The sequence below is a fragment of the Podarcis liolepis genome (assembly GCF_965112155.1).
Source record: "Podarcis liolepis genome assembly, chromosome: 5".
In the NCBI taxonomy this organism is placed as follows: domain Eukaryota; kingdom Metazoa; phylum Chordata; class Lepidosauria; order Squamata; family Lacertidae; genus Podarcis; species Podarcis liolepis.
Window position 1 is genome coordinate 67,565,649 of NC_139556.1, and position 19,953 is coordinate 67,585,601.

Sequence of the window (19,953 nt, forward strand, 5' to 3'; positions counted from 1 at the left end):
TTTTCAGATGATGGCTTAATATAGTAAATAGGTTTTTGAGATATCACGAACTGGTAATTGGTAACAGCCCCTCCCCCAAAGGCAGAAGAAATCAACAAAGCAGAAGAAATCCACCACTAATCCCCTAATATTGGGTCAAAAGGCCTCTCCAGACATCCTTTTAATTGCACATTAATGATGATTTGTGCTCATTATGCTATCAGGCTGTCATATGCGATCCTGTTTTTTTGTACCTGCAAATGCTTTGGGGTGGTCGCGCTACTTCATTCCATTCAGTGCATATCCTGTAACTTCCTGCTGAAATCCTGTAGCTGTTTATACCACAAATGTTCTGGCTTATTTTTGTTCTGCTTTGGTTGTTCTATAGCCCCTCCCAGGCTGCAATAACCTGGAAGCTTTGGGGAAGCATTCATTGCACAACAAACTAAAACAGAAAAAAAACCCACTACTAATGCACTGTTGTTAAGAGTTTGTTGCAGAATACACCTGCAATAAAGCAGCAATCAGGAGGAGCTCTAGAGCCTGACTTGGAAACCCATCCCAGGGGAGAATTTTCTTCTAGACACAATGGTCAAGCATTGGCCAGCAGGTGGCAGGCCCTAGCTAGCCAGGTCCTGATTGCTCAGGAAGACCTTTAAGAAAATTGACAGGTTTCACTCTCTTACTACAGGGCTAAAGTAGATGTGTCATTTATGTGTCTTTGCATCTAATGTGCAGGGGTTTTTATGCATAAGGTGCTAGTGCCAGGCAGGGGGTATGCAGCTAATACCACAGTCCTGAATGAAATCCCTTTAACTAATATCAGTATCCATTGGCACATAGGGGATTCCCCCCTCCCTGCCCCCCCCCACTCCGCCCCCTGCAAAAAGCCAATACAGAAGGCTGGTCTAAGTGAATAGGTCACTTTCTCTACTTTGTGTGTTCCATTGTTTGAAAGCAAAGTAGCGGTGATAGCATAGGAACTGGAGACTGAATGGATATCTGAGATAATTCTTTTGGAAAGAATCCCATGGTCTTTTGCATTATGCTTTCCTACTTGTAGGGGTTTTGTATTATTCCTTCAACCAGAAGAAAGATATTCTAATGATTTTCAAAGAGAGCTTTATTGATAACCTCAATCTCATTCTCAATCATATTCTTAACTCCCTCTTCTCTTCTCTTCTCCCTCCTTCCATCTCCTTCCTCAGCTACTGGGTGTTCCTAGGGGCAAAATTCTCAAAACACAAACTCAGTTAGCAGAATACAACAGGAGGGAAAGATTAAACCTCTACTCCTTCTTGCTTGCTGCATTCTCTATGAAAATCTGCCTTTGCGCTTGATATTAGTAATATAAAAATTGACATGGTTTCTAGTGACATCATTAGGCCCTCTGTCATGATCTTTAAGAAATAGCACAACTCTTCCCCTTTCTCTTTCTAACACCTGACGGCTGCTTCAAACCTGGGGCAGAAGTTGTGAGAGGAATGTTTTGAAGAACTTCATGCAACGTGAACATACTGAAGGAGATTTGCTCATATGGGGACCGTACCCCGTTCTCATACAGGCAGGCAAAAGCTATGGCTGGGATCCCAGTTATTGACAAATCTGGATAAGGCAGCTCAATGTAGGCCAGATCTGAGTAGGCGCTGGGGCCTTCATAAATAACCCAGGGCTCAGTCCAGCTGTCAGCATCCCTGGGAAAGGTGCTGAGGTAAATCCCCAGGTTGACTCGGGATCTGGAGCTCGTTGGGTGGCAATACAACACCCATGTTGGCATTTGGAAAGAAAAGCCCGATTGCGAAATACTTCCAGCTTTAGCATGTTCTAGATCAGCATGTCCTTTACCTGATGAGATGTGACCAGAACAGACACCAGAAGTTCTTGTTTCCTGAGGCTGTCGGTGGCTCAGAGATTGGCTGCAGAAAAAAGGAGTCGGTGAGGCAAGACTAGGTGGGTGTTTCGTATCAGACCAACCCTGAGGTAGGAAGCCCACACCTTTATCAGACCAGGTGTCTCTCTGGAATTCGCAAGTGTTGTGCTGCAAATAGTAAAGTGGAGCTTGGAACCCAATGATGCTGCCATGGCAACCGTGCGGGGTCTCCACAAGTCGCTGCACCAGCTGGCCTGAGTGAAATACGGCTCCATCATCCGTGCTGAGGGCCTGCACCCGGAAGCCCAGAGGACTCCTGGCGTTGCAATAGAGCACGTTGCTGCCGTCCTCCTCATCCACCGACACCATCTGGCACTCGACGGTCTGCAGGTTCGGGATGAATTCGCCAAACTGCCAGCTCTGCCCGTGGTCATCGCTGTAGAAGGTGAAAGCGTGAGGGGTGGTTTTGCAGAGCTTCCCAAAACACTCTTTGCAGTCAATGTGGTAAGCATAGGCTGGCAATAACAGGCGGCCTGACTTCAGTTGGATGCCGTGCCCGGGGCCTAGCGCAAAAGTGGCCCAGTCTGAAGCAAAAGGGGAAAGACAGTGTCAGGAACAATGACAACCAAGAGTCGTGAATATAAATGGCTTTATACGGAGACAAACCCATTTGTCCATCTAGCTCAGGACTGACAGCAGGTCTCCAGGCTTTCAGAGAGGGAGTCTCTCCCAGTCCTACCCAGAGGTGCTGGGGATTGAACCTGGGACCCTGCATGAAAGGTAGACGCTCTACTGCTGAGCTATGGCCCTTCCACTAAGTGGCAATGAAGTTCACATTTATTATGGTGGGAGCTTTTGTATAACAGAGTCCACTTCATCAGATGCATGAAGTGTTGTTATCATTTGACAAGTGAGGAGGACATGTCAAGAAATAAAGTTGCAAACGGTGGGGTCAAATGACAATGAGTTTCCAAATACATAGTCTGTGACAATTCAATTAATGTTTAAGGGTATGCAAAATGAACACAAAGCGGATAGCGCACTCATCCAAACTTTGCTCTGTCAGTGAACACCTCTAGTGGGACAAGAAACCATTGTTTTTATTTAATGTCACATGGAAACAATCAAACTTCTGGATAAGTTATAATAAATTGATAAATGTGTTACTCTTTAAGGTGCCACAAAACTCTTTGAGCATTCCCAAATTGCCACTGTTTTGGGGTGGGATTCAGTCACAAACCAACAAATTCGGGTAGCATGATTATAGTTAGTTTGGGAGCACTTGTGCAACAAACCCACTTCCCCCAAAGATCAAAGCTTTTACAATGGAAAAAGTGTCAGGCAAGTTGCTTGCTTTGATGCAACATCATCCAACTTTCCCACAAACAAATCAGAATGAATGCTCATTAAATGTATCCCTTCTCCATTCCTTCTCCTTTATTAACATAAAAGATTGTCTCACCACTTATATATCTAGTTGATCACTGTGCTCTGCAGGTGAGAGCTTCCTATAGATACCACCTTATCAGGAGGTCTATTCCAGACAATGTAGGAATTGGGCCTTTTGTGTTCTGACACCAACCCTTTAAATTCGCTCCCCATGAATAATAGACAGGCACTGTCTCTGTTGCATACCCTCCAACACAATGCGGCCCAAATCCAGGACACAATTTTCCTGGTCCAAAATCCTGCGCAAGATTGCAGGCCCAGAAAATGTGCTGGGGGGACAGGTTCTTGGCCCAAAATTGAACGAGACCAAGGTGCTCCAAATGGCTGCTTTACTGTCGCAGTGGGAAATGGGGTGTCCTGGTTTTTCTGGGTCAGTTGGTAAGTATGCTGTCATCCTTTCGGTGCCTGCTGAAGACCATATTCTCTTTCAGCAAATCTTTTAAGTTGAGATCTTTCCCAGCCTGGATCTGTATTTAAATTATTTTAAAGATGCTTTAAAGGTTTATTATTATTGTTTTGTTGCTTGTTGGTTGCCACTGTGGATTCCTTTGGGAGCAAGGGTGGGATATACATTTCATAATTAATTAATTAAGTAAGTAAGTAAGTAAGTAAGTAAGTAAGTAAACTGCTCCTGTGTCTCATACCTTCAATGGACACGCCAATAACCTGCTGGGTGAGGTCAGTCACATGGCTCCAGCTGATGCCCTGGTCAGAACTAGTCACATAGCAGAGGCGGGCAGCATTTTGGCCTGTGATGATCTGAAAGGCTTCAGGGGTTCTGCCCAGCACAGCAATGAAAAACAGGAAAACCATGCCGGTAAGCTCATCATAGATAGGGCAAGGGTTCATGGACCGATGATGTGCCAGAGTTGCTGTTTCAAGGGCTCGCATATCTTCCCACTGGCAAAGAAAGACGGAAAAGAGTTAGGAAGCCAATTCATCCCCCCCCCCAGGCATTTTCCCTTGAAAAAAACTAATCACTTCATTTGAAATAGGAACCCATTATTGCATAAGGTTTGCTCATCTGGTCGAGAGATTAATTCATAGCTGGTCAGTAAAAACAAGGAAAAGAGACTCCTTGAAGATAAATAAGGAATTGTGTGAAGGTGTTGATTCAGCAATCTTGTGATTGTCTGATCATACAGAAATATTCTATTCATTGAAATAATTTATTCTCAGTTATTGTGGTGGGCTTTAATCAGGAGACCATCTTTGAGGTCGGCAGCTTCTCTCTCTGGGACCCTCCTCATTCCAAAGGAAAGATCACATTGTGTTAGGTACAGATAGGTAGCCGTGTTGGTCTGCCATAGTCAAAATAAAAAAGTTCCTTCCAGTAGCACCTTAAAGACCAACTGAGTTAGTTCTTGGTATGAGCTTTTGTGTGCATGCACACTTCTTCAGATACACTGAGAAGTTGCCAGATCCTTCTATATAGTGAGAAGGTGGGGAGGGGTATTACTCAGAAGGGTGGTGGGAATGGGAGATTGGCAGATAGCTGAGATGAGCCTGTTGACGACTCTTAACGACTGCAATAGGTCTTGCAGGAAAAGGCTGCCACATACACCCGGACAACACCATTACTGGCCCCAACAACATCACACATACCATCTCGGGACTATTTAATTGCTCATCGTCTAACATTGTGTATGCCATCAAATGCCAACAGTGTCCTTCAGCTCTCTATATTGGACAAACAGGCCAAACCTTACGCCAAAGAATAAATCTGACATCAAGAATCACAAAACAGAGAAACCAGTAGGAGAACACTTCAATCTCCCAGGACATTCTATACAAGATCTCAAAGTAGCTGTTTTACTACAAAGGAATTTCAGAAATAGACTGGAAAGAGAAGCTGCTGAATTGCAACTCATTACCAAACTTAAAACCATGGAGAGACCTGGTCTGAACAAAGACATTGGATTCTTATCTCATTATACACGACTAAGCCATTTTTCACCTTCTCACCCCTTGCCTTTTCCTGCAAGACCTATTGCAGTCGTTAAGAGTCGTCAACAGGCTCATCTCAGCTATCTGCCAATCACCCATTCCCACCACCCTTCTGAGTAATACCCCTCCCCACCTTCTCACTATATAGAAGGATCTGGCAACTTCTCAGTGTATCTGAAGAAGTGTGCATGCACACAAAAGCTCATACCAAGAACTAACTCAGTTGGTCTTTAAGGTGCTACTGGAAGGAACTTTTTTATTGTGTTAGGTAGTATTTGAAAGAGAAGAAAGCTTGAAAGTGCTTGATGTTAAGCCAATCAGTTACACCAGTGTTACTGGCACCAATCAATCCCTTGAGTGATTAAGAATACCCAAAAGCAGATGGGTAACATGATTACGGGTATACAGAACTGTTTATACAGAACTGTTAAGTATTCAAAGCATTTTATCTGCATTAGTTCAGTAACCCTTTACAAATAAAAAGACTGAGACCAAGAAATGGAAATGAGGTTTATCAGTGGACAGTGCAGTGGATGGTAGAGTTCAATTTAATATCCAATTTTAATGTCTTGCTTATTGGTTTCCCTTAGGCATCTGGTTGGACACTGTGAGGACAGAATGTTGGACTAGGCAGGCCTTTGGTCTGGTCTTCTTATGTTTTTGTAGCAGTAGTGAGAGCAACTTCTATCTTTAAAGGTATCGATAAACCATTAGGGCTGATTCCACACATTACTTGAACTTTGGTCCTTTCAGTATTAATCATTCAATGATAAGGAGCTGAATATGTACACTGCCTCTGTTGTCAAGCATTGGGCCTGGTGGGGGGTAAACAAAGCTTTGCCCATCATCTGTAACAGCAGTTTTATGCCTAAGTTATCATCTGAAGAGCACAGTGTCAACCATCACCTGTGAACAAACCCTACTCTACTGCAGGTCACATGAAGCATAAGAAAAATGACTATTCAGTGCAGCCAAGATGAGCTGGTGGCAGCAGGATCTAAATATGGTGAGTGAAAAAACCTGTTATTTATCATTTAATTTGCTCTGGTCCATTCCTGGCAATTATGGTTGCTATATGCATGGCTGAACAAGGTGGGAATTTCAGAGTATCAAGAGGCACCAGTTATATTATTCCTAACAACTAAATAAGTGACAAAGAAAGAGCAACACAGAAACAGATATAAGAACAGTCCACTAGATCAGGCCAATGGCCAATCTAGTCCAGCATCCTCTTCTCAAGGGGGCCAACCAGAAGCCTGTGGGAAACTCACAAAGATGTCACAGATAATTTCCTCTATGCCTTAAGCTTCAGTCCTGTCATACGGTGTCAGCAAAACTGGCTTCATTTTGTCTTACATCCACAAAGTTCTTGTAGAAAGTGCCCCTTCTCAGCACCAGTAAGTTGGCATGAGCATCATCAACGCTGAGCCGCTCTTCGGCAAAAGCCAGCAGCTTTGCAACACAAGGGATGTGGAGTAGCGCTGGCACTCGGTATGTCACTCCGCTCGTCTCCCTTTCAAACAAGACTGTCCGGGCAGGGAAATGGCGAGAGCCCATTGCACTTGCAGCAAGGAGAGAAAGCCCTAAAATACCAAAGAGAGAGGTGGGATGTATCTACACAGCAGACTTGAAACTTAAAAACCACACAGCAGACATTCTTTGTAAGCAGAGAACCTGTGAACTCGGTGAAGGGTGTGTGTTGTCTTCAAGGACAGCAAATCAATGTGCACCTAAGCCTCCAGACGCCTAATTCTGTCTCTTCCTTTGGCTGAGGACAAGGATGGGGAACTTGTGGCTCTTCACATGTTGTTGCACTACACCACAACATAGTTGTTGTAATCCTATGCTTTCCCATCCCCCAAAACAGAATGTTAGTAAAATCTAAAGCAGACTCACCAGCAGCTGTTCCCAACTCATCCTTGACCATTCTACCCCATCACCCACAATTCTTGATGATGCTTAGCTCCACATTAGTCATGCCTGGCAATCACTAACTGACAAGCAGTGATGGCCGGTATGCTGGGATGATGTCCCAGGATCCCAACCCACATCGCCTCCCATGCACAATACAAAAACAGGCAACTTAACCAAGAGAGTTAAATTGGCAAGAGTTAGACATACTGTATAGGACCCATAATCAATCCATCACTATGGATAAACACCATAGAAACAATAACACGAGAGGAATAGACACAGCAGCTCTCCAGACATCCTTTTCGTTGCACCTTGATGGTGATTTGTGCTCATGATGCTTTCTGGGTGGTTAGACACAATTCTGCTTTTAACACTCTTGCCCCTGCAAATGTTTTGGGATGGTCACCCAGCTTCATTTCCAGCAGTGGCGTAGCGTGGGTTGTCAGCACCCGGGGCAAGGCAAGTAATTTGCGCCCCCTAACCAGTGGATTTGCGCCCCCTAACCCTAACCCCCAGATGTTGCGGCCGGTGCGGCCGGGCCCCCCTGCACCCCCCACGCTACGCCACTGATTTCCAGTCAGTGCATATCCTGCAACTTCCTGCTGAAATACCGCAACTTTTTATACTGCAAAATGTTCTAGTTTATTTTTCTTCTACTGTACTTTTGTTCTGCAACAACCCCACCAGACGGCAATGATGTTTAACTAAACTAGACTAAAGCGGAATAAACCCACCAGTAATGCACTACTCTGGAATGTGGGTGGCACTGTGGTCTAAACCACAGAGACTAGGGCTTGCCGATCAGAAGGTTGGTGGTTTGAATCCCCACGACAGGGTGAGCTCCTGCTGCTCGGTCCCAGCTCCTGCCAACCTAGCAGTTAAAAAGCATGTCAAGTGCAAGTAGATAAATAGGTACCGCTCCGGCGGGAAGGTAAACGGCGTTTCCTTGCACTGCTCTGGTTCACCAGAAGTGGCTTAGTCATGCTGGCCACATGACCCAGAAGCTGTCTGCGGACAAAAACTGGCTCTCTAGGCCAGTAAAGCGAGATGAACGCGGAACCCCAGAGTTGTCTGCGACTGGATTTAACGGCCAGGGGTCCCTAATGCACTATTGTGTCAAGGAGATGTTGCAGGATACGCCCACGTTAGCAGGCAAATCTGCAGGGGCTCGTAAAACAACAAAGGTGACCAGAAATTAATAAGTGAAAAACAACTTCATTTAAAAATGGTAACCAGACACACAATTATTGTAGGGTCCATAAATTTCAGGAGAAAGGTTTAGGTCCCACTATAGTACCAAAGAGTCCACACAGATAGTTTTTCAAACACTGCAGACAAACATTTGTATCGCTCTTTGTGTGATTTTTCTTTTTTTCAAAGGAGCGGAATGGAGGCCACCAAGAACAGTATGCCAGATGGTGCTTTGGTAGGAAAGAAGCATTGGTGGGGAAAACAGGAATGGCTCAGGTAAGATCTGCACTATTTTATGATTTCTCAGAGGAAGTAGGGTGAGTGTCACACGATACACTATCTGGGGAGGGGATGGTAGCAGCTGAAAGGCAGGGGTAAGACGGGAGCAGTGCCCACACTACACTGCAGAATCTCCTCTTAGTCCCTTCTTGGAAGAAGAGATATTACAAGTATAAGGAACGGAGGGAGAAAATCCTAGTCCATCTAGGCATGCCCCAAATAAGGAGACATCTAGAAACTTGCGGAGACTACAGAAGAAAAACAAGCATGAAACCACAAACCTTGCCCCCTTTCTGCTTGGTAGGTTGTCTTTTGTCCCCAAAGCCACTGATAAGTTATTTATGTTGATCTGTCTTCATCTGAGCCCTTTACAAATTCCGCTTTGCTGACCGATGCAATTTCAGCAGCTTCCTTCACTGCTTATGTGATGCCTTATTTCATTCCTCACGTTCTGACTCTCAAGCACCCCCCCCCTTCCCTCTACCTCTGACCCAGTGGGCTCGCTACTTGTTCCATGGTTGGGGGGAAAGCACTGAGCCAGCAGCCAGCAGCTTAATCAGCAAACGGAGGACAAAGACATCATTGTCAGAGCACAGTGAGGACACAGTCAGCAATCTCCATGTGCAGATACCTGTCACCATCACTTTCCCTTTTATTTTTATTTTTTTAACTAACTGGGAAACTCTCACGGGGCATACCTACCTGTCTGTATATGTGGACTTCATTAGCCGCACATCTCCATAATCAGAATCACATGTTCAGTGTAATGGCAGTGAAGGGAGAATGTTATGTTCACCACTATCATGTTTATGCTGCTGGAGTAAGCCCATTGGCCTTTGTGGCTTTACTCTGCTTTTATCTGTGCGAATGGAAAGAAACCAGACTAGCAGCCTTAAAGTCTAGGAAGAGCGACATTATTATCTGAATTCCACCCCTTCCTTCCTCAAAGGAAAGCCTGGGAACAGAATTCTGGGGAAACTGTCTTATCCTTTGTAACATCTGTGTAGATTACAAAGCCATACTTTGTACAGATAACTAATAACATCTATCTACCTACCTATAATTTTCTGTTTGGCTAATGGGCAATTTCAAGACTTGCCTGCTGCTTCTTCTTTAGAGATGAAGAACTGTAAGAAAGATACAGTACTTGAACTAGACAACCCCGGAGGTCCGTAAGCACCAGAATTTATTGACTTTGATCGTGTACACCTTAATTTACTCTGACTCCAATGCAGCACCACCAGTGTGTACACATTATGAGTACACACAATGTCAGCTGCAGTCCATATGCTTCTGATAGTTTATTGATATACAGAATGCATTACTTCCTAATGAAAAGCTGCTCATGTCATTAAACTGTTCACCAGACAATTATATGGCTTGTATCTAGAAACATTGCAGGGAGCTTGTACTCTATATTTCCAGGTTTCTGATAAAGGTGTTAGAACCTCAGAAACAGGAATTAGCATTATCCCCATGTCCTTCATGCTAGCAAACAATTTTTGGTCAGATGTTTTGCAGTGCCCTTCACCTTTGCCCTCACCTTCTGCATTTTGTCAAGCTTTCCCCAGCCTTTACAAAAATTGCTTTAGGCTGCAATCCTAAACATGCTTACTGGAGAGCAAGTCTCACTGAACACAGTGGGAATTACTTCCAAGTAAACATGCATAAGCTAGCATTGTTCAGCTGACAACTAATATATGCATTTTATGCAACTTTACCCTATTACCGGAATATGCATTCTTGTACTTGCTTGGAAAACTGCATTGAGAAATTTGGAGAAGTGCAGATTTTGAAGGATGGCTGTGATTTGGTTTTCGCATTGTTTCAGGAAGTGTGAAGTAGGTTGGCATGCCTTTGAGTGGGAACTGATTCTAATTTATTCCTCATTCCTAACCACCATGCATTTGGGGACTTAAACTGCTGTTTTTTCTTGAACTGGAGCAGTTGTTAACATAGGCTAGACTTTCTTGCATTTTGATTTCAGTCGCAAATCAACTGAAATGTTGTGTGACTAGGATTTGTGCTGACAGAGTTACTTCCAGTTCACTGAGCTGAGTCCAAATGTTCCCATTAAGAAAAGCGGGGAGGCGGAGACTAAACAAAGCAAGGAGCAGAAACCTGAGGACAAAGGGGACTGTGACAACTGAAGGCCGAGAAGATGGAATGAAACCAAACAAAATGAGTTTTCAATGCATTGCAGGAAATTGATTTCAGAGGACCTCATGGTTCACATGGTTATCTAGTAACTTTCCAGCATAAGAGCAAAACTGACTAAAGGATGATGAAACCATGAACAAGGCTGTGGGAACTTGAACCTTCTTTAAAAATAGTCATTCAGTGAGTTGTAATGTGTGTTCCCACCCCATATTTAGAAGATCACAGCATCACATTGACTAACTGAGTAAAATGACCCGGTTCATCTATTGATATGTACTAAAAAGAAGACTAGAAGGGACGTGGGTGGCGCTGTGGTTAAACCACAGAGCCTAGGACTTGCCGATCAGAAGGTCACGGTTCGAATCCCCACGACGGGGTGAGCTCCCGTTGCTCAGTCCCTGCTCCTGCCAACATAGCAGTTTGAAAACATGTCAAAGTGCAAGTAGATAAATAGGTACCGCTCCGGCGGGAAGGTAAATGGTGTTTCCATGCGCTGCTCTGGTTCGCCAGAAGTGGCTTAGTCATGCTGACCACATGACCCAGAAGCTGTACACCGGCTCCCTCGGCCAATAAAGCGAGATGAGCGCCGCAACCCCAGAGTCGGCCACAACTGGACCTAATGGTCAGGGGTCCCTTTACCTTTACCTAAAAAGAAGAGTGGCTGCAAACTACTGGGGACCAGAGCACTGCAAAGTGATGGCCACCAATTTAGATGGCTTTAAAAGAGGATTAGACCAAAGATGCCAAATTAGGCAAACACTCACTGGAATAAAATCTCCACCACCCACATGTGATGAGTCAGGGTCTTTACCACTGAGACTTGAGACTATACAGTGGTGGCTTGGACCACTGTGACGGGAGTGGGGCAGGGGCAGGGGAGACCAACAGTAGGTGGAGCTGGGGCAATGGCTAGCAGAACCAACCAGTTCTGTCTCCTCCCTGTGGAGTGCTGCAAAGAGGAATTAAGACAATAGCCAGTTCCACCCCCTGGACTGGTTGCAAATAGGAATGTAGACAAGTGAGGGCATCCTGAGGTTGGTGGGGCAGTGCCCCATTTGCCCTCCAGTGAGACTACATTCCCCTATACTGGCAGCACAATTGTACATTCCTTATCATAAGCAAATCTTGTTTCATGGAGTGGGGAAGTCTATGGGTTTTCTCGTCTTGTTTGGGAACTGGTGGCTGTACAGATATGCTGTATACTGGAGCTCAGGCATGATCATCTTTTGGCAGATCGCCTGGGTCTTACTGTCTAAATCCTGCTTGAGGTTATAGCCCAAGATTTTCGCAAGCCCCAGCTGAAAGGGCTTCAGTTTATTGTCTATGATTTTGCTTCCATCAACTGCTGTTTCCTCCAAGAGGCACACCTCCATCAGTTCCTTCTGTCTCTTCTGCAGAAGTTCAACCTCCTTGTACAAAGTCTTTAGGTCCATCCTCTCTTGGATCTTAATCCAGAAGGTGTTATTGAAATGTGTGTAAAGTTTCCAGTCCAGAGCACACCAATCTCTCGCCTTTTCCTTGTATTCTGGATTCAGAGTCTGAACACTGTCTAGGCTCCTGGTGTTCAGTTTGAAATAAACCACATCATCCAGGTCCCAGCATAACATATTCTTCAGAAGGATCATGGACTCATCGAAGTATTCAGCAATTAGCAACAGCTGGAAATTCTGCTCAATATCCTGTATTACAGACTGGACGTAGAAGTCATCATATTCTGCATTGTTGTCATAGCCCAAGTCAAACCACATGAAGTTCCTGGCATAAAAGTTCCAAGCCTTTTTGCCTGTATTGTAGTATGTCCAAGGAGATGCCAGAAACTCACTCAGTGTCTTGGTTTTCTGAAATGCTGGTGAATATGTTTTGTAATAAGCATAGGAGGATTCCAGCAATGAAGGAGGGTCCCGCAGGATAGAAAAATAGAAAGTATCACGTGGCATTACTCTTCTTACCTTTGTAATAAAAAGCAGAACAGAGAAAGTCAGGATCCTTAGCAAGGGAGATTGAAGATATGGGAAAGGAAGGAGGATATTTTTTCTTGTACAATCAATACATTGTACTATATCCCCTAGATTTAAGAAGAAATCTTCTCTAAAAGGGCAATTTGCCAGACTTTTGAATATCAGTAATCTTAATTCCCCAAATCAACAGTTTCCCAAAATTTGCCCACAGAAGCTCTTGCTGCTGCAGACCTCCAGATGTTGCTAGACTACAACTCCCATCATCTCCATCCATTGGCCATGCTGACCGTAGCTGGTGAGAGTTAAGAGAGCAACAACATTTGGAGGGCCAAAGGTCCCCATCCCCACCCTGTGTGGGTTATGCTATTTCTGCAGAACAGAGATCAACGCTGGTTAAGTGCAGGCAGAGGTGGATATGGGGCAGTGTGAATGGTGCAGCGCAGCTGAGGAAGGCGCCTTCTCAAAGCCCAGTAAATGCTTGTCTGACTTCGGGAAGGAGACGGGAGAGCTCAGACAGGGTCTTAGAGTCCTCCTGCCACCTTCCCAGAGCTGGGCAAATGCTCATCGTGTTTTGGGAAGGAGATAGGAGGGCTCTAGGAACCTGCCAGAGCATCATGCCTCCTTCCCAAAGCCTGGCTTAAGCTGGCACTACATGGGCTGTGGGGAGGGAGGGCATCAAATGGCCTTGCGCAGAGCGGCATATTACCAAGGTCTGCCCCAGTATAGTTTGTGTGCAATCAGATATGCTGAATGACCTTATTCCCCCTGAAATCTCTGTGGAAATGCATCCTCAATGTTGCCATCACTCAATTTTGCAGACCGGGGGGAGGGGGGGAGAGGACAAGTTCACTGTAATCAGCAATAGCAGTCCTTTCTGTTTTCTTACCTCTGGCAAATTAAACCTCAAGTGGTTGCACATGATGTTGAAGTGTCGACCAATGGTTCTGAACTCCTCAACAAATGTTGCTCTGAAGTGCACAGGGTAGCCCAGGTGGAAGTGCAAGTGATACGGCAGGGCCACAGTGAGGTTGTGTTTCTCTGAGAAGCGGAAGAGGATGTTGAGGACTGTGCTGCTGGCCGTTTTGTGTGTCTTGAGGAACATGACATTTGTGGTAGGTTGGCAGGGTTTGGAAACAGGTCCCAGCCTACATGAATATAAAATGAAGAAAGAAGGGGTAGAATCTTTTTAAACTCCAGATGCCACCCTTCCCACCTGCTGAACAGAAAGGTTTGGAAAAGATCCATCCTCTCTCATAGCAGAGTTAGCACAATGGTGATTGCTCCAAGCACATAAAAACATTAGATTTACATCTGCCTGCATCCACATTTAAACATATATTCCCCATGAAAATACCTAGGCTAGAATAAATCTCAGAGATAATAAGTGAAGATTTTACTCTGCAAATAAGTGAAGATTTTACTCAGAGTTTCAGAAGCTACCACGAACAAGTCTCCATCCATTAGCAATGAAATAAAGAAGAAAAATGTTCCAAATGACTTAAAAAGAAAGAACTTGTGTTCCTTACCAAAAAAAACCACACCCCATGCAGTTTTTGCATTAGCAAAGAGGCAGGCAGTAAAAACCTCCTTTTGGAAAGTTTCGTTCACGTGAGCTGGAAGCCACGCTTGGCTGCAGCTTTTTTTTACCCCAGGAAGCAGAGAGAGGTAAAGGCTGCTGGGAGCCTGCTTAGCCCTCCCATGGTAACTTGAGCTCAGGGCTCAGTTTAACCGTTTTGTACATCCAAGTGTGAGTCAGTAACTGTATATTATAACTGCCTACTGCTCATTTGTCCTTATTTGATCTCCTTTTGCACTTTGCTGTGGAGATAATGAAAACCCTTTTAACCAGAGCTGCCTTTTGCTTATCCAATCTCAGAGAATTCTACCTCCAGCTGATGCAACTCAATAGGGTGCCATTAGAACCACCCCACGCAACTCTTAGGCTGCAACCTTGCATGCACTTTCTTGGAGCCTAGGCCCACTGAATTATTAACTTCCAAGTAAGTGTGAATAGGATTGCATTGTAAAATAGGTGCAGCCTTCTGTGTCGGGAGATGATGTGCAGGCTGGTGCAACCTTGCGCCAGGTGTGCCAGTCCCTGCAGCGCCTCCTAACACTCTGCGGGCTGGTGCAGCCTTCTGCTAGCTGTGGGAAGGCCCAGTGGGGCCCACCACAACTGCAGGTAGGCCCAGCAGGGCCCAAAGGGGCCCAGCAGGCTGCAGAATATTGAGGGGGCCTAACCACCCCCTTGAAAATTTTGGGGGAGGCTTGCCCCCCAGCCCAATGGCACTTCTGATCCATGTGTGCTTGTAACAGTCTATTGTCTAGCCAGATTCACAAGCAAAACTCTGCACTCTGCATACCAGGGCTCTCAATATTTTGGCTCTTTTCCTTTGCCAACTGAATAGCCAGAATACTGACCTTGTTAGAGAATACCGTCCTTGAGAAATGAAAGTCAAGTGAACAGGAATTAATCAGAATAAATAGATGTGTTGCAGATTTCATCCCCTGGAATATTTTCTCCACAATGAGAAAATACCAAATTATTTTTTTAAGGGAAGGGCCTTGTCTTCATGATAGTGTGTCTGCTTTGCATGCAGAAGAGATTTCGCCCAAAGGTCAGGTCACTATCACCATCAAGATCACCAGTATGCCTATGAGAAATATCTAGGGTTTCTGGTGGTTGGTTTTAACAGGTTGAGTTCTCTGGTAGCAGTTGTCCTGTCTGGTTTAGCCATATTAGAATATCAACTTACGTGCCAAGCTTTACATTGCGCTGAAAGAATCCTATCAAGGCTATCACTCCCAGGCAAAGAGTGAGACATGTAAAGTGTCGAAAACACCTGGAAAAAGAATAGATACATGGTCTGCATTTTCTAATAAAACAGCACTGCAGTAACGCTTAAGGCGCAGGGATATTATCTTGGCTTTCCTCAAAGAATTCTGAAAGTTGAGCCCATTCACCTGGTAACACTGGCTTTCAGTACCAACATCACCTTCAAAATGAATGTGTCATAACTTGGTTTTTTAAAACAAAACAGATTATCTTTCTCTTATCCTGGAAGTGTGCATATATTGCTGATATAAAATTTCCCATTTTGCTCAGCTTTGTGATAGCAAAGATTTATTCAATGATTATTATTTTTTTAAAAAAAATTGTGTATCTCCGATCAGTTTACAAATTGCATTTGCTACTTTGGAAAAATACCTTGTGCAGTATGAGACCTAAGCACAATGAAGTCATTTTGTTCTACAGAGACAGAGAGAGGTCTGTATTCATTGCATCTTAAGGACAACAGGAAATAAAGCCAGAGATTAAGCAGGCTCCAAGGAGTTTACTTTCAGGATAAAATGAAACCAAGGCAGCACCAGTTTAGAGTGTATGGTGTAGGAATGAAAAATCACGGGAGACGAGAGAGGCAGGTGTAACATGAGGCCTCGGTCAGGGCGGGCCCTGGGAGCCTCTTTTATTGAATATTGCAAGCATTGCCACAGGTGGGCCTGTGGCTGATTGGTTACAAGGCGGGGATTACATGTGAGAGGTGGGATTTACATATGATCATTTATTACTGATACATTAAAGGCTGAGAATCGGAGCTAGAACTAGACAGGCATGAAGCCTCCTAATTAAATTGTAACTAGAGATTAATATGGCACAAACAATTACTAATGATTGATCATAACATGAAACAATATAACAATCAAGTTCTGTAGATGTGGTCAGCTAGGCATGAAGAGCAGGTTCGTACAGTGTGTGCAAAAGCAGAGAAAAGCCTACAAGCAAGACTTCTCAGAATGCAAGAGAAAGGAAGCAAGAGAAAAGAAGCAATGCTGTGCAGAGAGAGGACTTCCCTTTATCATGGCAAGGGTCAGATTTTTGAACAGTTGTAGTATTTCACCAGGTGTGGTTGGAAGACTTTTCTGTGTCTGAATTTGCATTCCTTTTATTTTTCTGCTCCTTAGTGCAATCCACATGCACAAAAAGTGTGTGTGTGCGTGCGCGCTTACTTAGGCTGTGTATGCACACTAACCCGTTTGTAGCACAAAAATGTAGTTTTTCTTAATCTGGGTTCATTCACACTTGCCATCAACATGCTGCTTTCAATCTAGATTGATTCCAATCTAGACCTTGCCATCCACTTGCTTGCATGATCACTACTGGTTTGGTTTAACGCCAAGATGGATTAGTTAAATTTCCCTTATGCAATTATATTGTAATTGAACATAACAGTTCTTTGGTTCCGGGGCCTCTGTGAGGCCTGGGAGGAACAGTCACTGACCCTCTTCTCCATCCACATCTGGAGGCTTTCCTTCCATCCCTTGCAGAGCTGCCCATTAAGAAAGAGTGAGCTCCACACTTCTACCAGGAGCTGAGAAGCTATAATCCAGAAAGCCACAACTGCTGAAAGTTTATTTTGCAGAGCCTCGGGTATGGTTTGTACATCACAAACACACACACACACACACACACACACACAAAGACCCACAAAAATTTCTCAAGGGACCTACCAAATTTGTCATCTCTTTGTGCTCTCCCCCACAATACATTACACACAAACACACACACACACACACACACACACACACACACACACCAGTTGGAAGATCGGCTAGATATTTGTGTGGCATTTATTAGCTGGGAGAGGCTATAAGTGAATCATGCTGTAAACAGGATTTGACCTGCCAGCACCATCTTTTCTACAATTTGACATTTTTAAAGAAGTAGAATCTGATGTGGGAAGAAATAGGTCTGAATAACCCTGGACTAAGTTGCAATGGTATAATATGGAATTAGAGGGGTGGGGGAACACATAACCTACAATTGTCAATTTCTCCTAAAGTCGCATATGACATTACTGGAGTTCTGAAAAACACACAGCCTACGTAGCTTCCAAATGCTTCCTTTTAGCCAAAAGTCTAAGAAACAGATAGGGAGACCCACCTTAAACACATCTCTCCAGATTAAATTGCAGATAGATAGACTGATGACAGATGCTAGATAGATAAATAAATAGATGATAGATAGATAGATATAGATAGATAGATAGATAGATAGATAGATAGATAGATGATAGATAGATAGATAGATAGATAGATAGATAGATAGATAGATAGATGATAGATAGATGATAGATAGATAGATGATAGATAGATAGATAGATAGATAGATAGATAGATGATAGATAGATAGATAGATAGATAGATAGATAGATAGATAGATAGATGATAGATAGATAGATAGAGATAGAGATGATAGCTAGATGATAGATGATTGATAGATCGATCGATCGATAGATAGATATAGATCTGATGTAGTTAACCGAATACATTCATCAAAATTCCCTGCAAAATAAGTTATTACTACTAAGATAGCTCAGTTGGTTAGAGTGCGGTGCTCATAATGCCAAGGTTGCAGGTTTGATCCCTGTAAGAGACAGCTGCGTACTCCTGCATTTTCAGGGCGCTGGACTAGATGATCCTTGAGATCCCTTCCCACTCTACGATTCTTTACTCCTTATTCCTTACCTGCAAGTGCCTTTCATTGTGCTGCTGGTCCTATCACAGTGACACGTGAGTTTCTTGTTAGCCAGCTGGACATGCCACTGCTTCTCTGTGGAGCCTTTCAACAATCTAGGCAGGCAAAGAGAGGGGTGTGCAGATATGATACAGAAATATGGGTGGCACAGATGGGATGCTCCTGTTTACACAAGCAAATTAAACACAGAGATGGAAGACGGATGGAGGTAAGTTTGCATGAGGGGATAGAGTTGCAAAAGTTTTTTGTTTGCTTGTAAGAAGCCCCACCCACCCCAAGCCACCTTGCAATAAAGCCTCATGACCTCAGGGGAGAACCAGTTCTCGCAGAGTTTAGTTTGGCTCCTACTTTGACGGATGGGATGTCAAGCTGGACACAGTGTCCCATTTTATAGCAGGCACTTCAGATTTACTGGGATGGAAAACACAGCTGCTTTGTTCTGCGACTCTGGGTGGGGAAGATAATTTTGTTTCTGGAGAGTGGGATGCGATTGGGGGAAAAGGTTAAAAACCTTTAGCCTCCATGCCAGGTTCTCAATCCACATTGGAGTCCCTGTACTGGGTATTTCTGGAAGAAAACCCTGCACTCAAGCACAACTCCTCTGATTTACACCATACATTGCATGTCCCAGTGCTGGCTCACAGCTCTGGCTGAGGATTTGAGCCGATGAGCTCTAGATAACTCAATGGCAGAAAACTTGCATTACATGCAGATGGCCAATGGCTGTGCACACATGGTGTTTTTATTCTAGACTCAAGTCCCAAAATAAAAGCTCATTACAGATGAATTCTGCATTGCTCAGCAGTGCATCGTCCATTTGACAACTGATGTAGATGGTCCTGGTGTCAGGGAACTGACATCGGAGCTAGAGGCGAAGGGAAGGCTCTCAAATGATGCTGGAGAAGGGCCCAGCAGGGAGAGAGGCAGCTCCGCAGATGGGGAAGCAAATCAGCGCAACACCAGGGATATAGAGGGGCTGATGGGGGAATCGGCGAGAGGGCTCCAGGACTCCTCACCGGACACCAGTGGGGAGAGCACGGGTCCTCCGCTACCCACGCCCACCCTGCGCAGAAGACTTCCGCGCAGAGAGAGTAGGAGGAGACTGGGTGTCAAACAACTTTTATGTTGGAAAAGATTTAAGAAACGCCCACTGACGGATTCTGCTAGCGACTGAGGCAGCCACGAAGTGAAGGGCTGTCCAGACAGAAAGGTTTAGCAAGGCAACAAAGCCTGGAGAGGCGGCAACTTACGCCCAAGCAACCCATACACATTACACCTGGCAATGGGAGATGCACTCGCATCTTCCCAATGACATTGTGAGTAGGTGTATACAGAGATCACAGTTGTGACTTCCTTCTTTCTTCTACTGGGGTTTGTGCAGGGAGGAAAGGGCATGAATAAGCTATGTGTTTTTCAAGTATCTACACCCACCCTTGGGGACAGTAGAATCTAGAAGCAACCTAGATTTAAAGCAGCATGTTGAGAATGAGCACGAACAATTCTGCATTGAGAAAGCTACATTATTTGTGCTACAAATGGGTGAGTGTGCACCAGCAATGGCACATCAATCTCTGGCCTCTCCAGGTACATCTGGGAAAGTTCTGGACGATGCCAGCTTTCTGTGTTGCTGATATGATATGGTCTCCCATAGCTTTGGAATTTTCTTTCCC

The 19,953-nt window shown here is 44.4% G+C and overlaps 2 protein-coding genes across 4 annotated transcripts; both read right to left on the minus strand.

Annotated features, from left to right (window-relative positions):
- Positions 1-575: 575 nt before the first annotated feature.
- On the minus strand, positions 576-9,393 carry NEU4 (neuraminidase 4). 3 transcript variants are annotated; one of them, XM_083505522.1, is made up of 4 exons: positions 8,911-9,393; positions 6,602-6,828; positions 3,943-4,198; positions 576-2,433 (listed from the first exon to the last, which is right to left on the minus strand). In XM_083505522.1, the coding sequence occupies exons 2-4, from the start codon at positions 6,800-6,802 to the stop codon at positions 1,382-1,384; spliced, it is 1,509 nt and encodes a 502-aa protein (XP_083361648.1). In that variant the 5' UTR covers positions 6,803-6,828; positions 8,911-9,393; the 3' UTR covers positions 576-1,381. The 3 variants fall into 3 exon arrangements, with proteins under 3 accessions (XP_083361648.1, XP_083361649.1, XP_083361650.1); XM_083505523.1 differs by lacking the exon at positions 6,602-6,828 and having other exon boundaries at positions 8,911-9,392; XM_083505524.1 differs by lacking the exon at positions 8,911-9,393 and having other exon boundaries at positions 6,517-6,610.
- Positions 9,394-9,996: 603 nt separating this feature from the next.
- On the minus strand, positions 9,997-18,691 carry GAL3ST2 (galactose-3-O-sulfotransferase 2). Its single transcript, XM_083506543.1, has 4 exons — positions 18,274-18,691; positions 15,504-15,590; positions 13,634-13,892; positions 9,997-12,738 (listed from the first exon to the last, which is right to left on the minus strand). Exons 1-4 carry the CDS (start codon positions 18,288-18,290, stop codon positions 11,920-11,922), a joined length of 1,182 nt encoding a protein of 393 aa, XP_083362669.1. The 5' UTR covers positions 18,291-18,691; the 3' UTR covers positions 9,997-11,919.
- Positions 18,692-19,953: the final 1,262 nt, after the last annotated feature.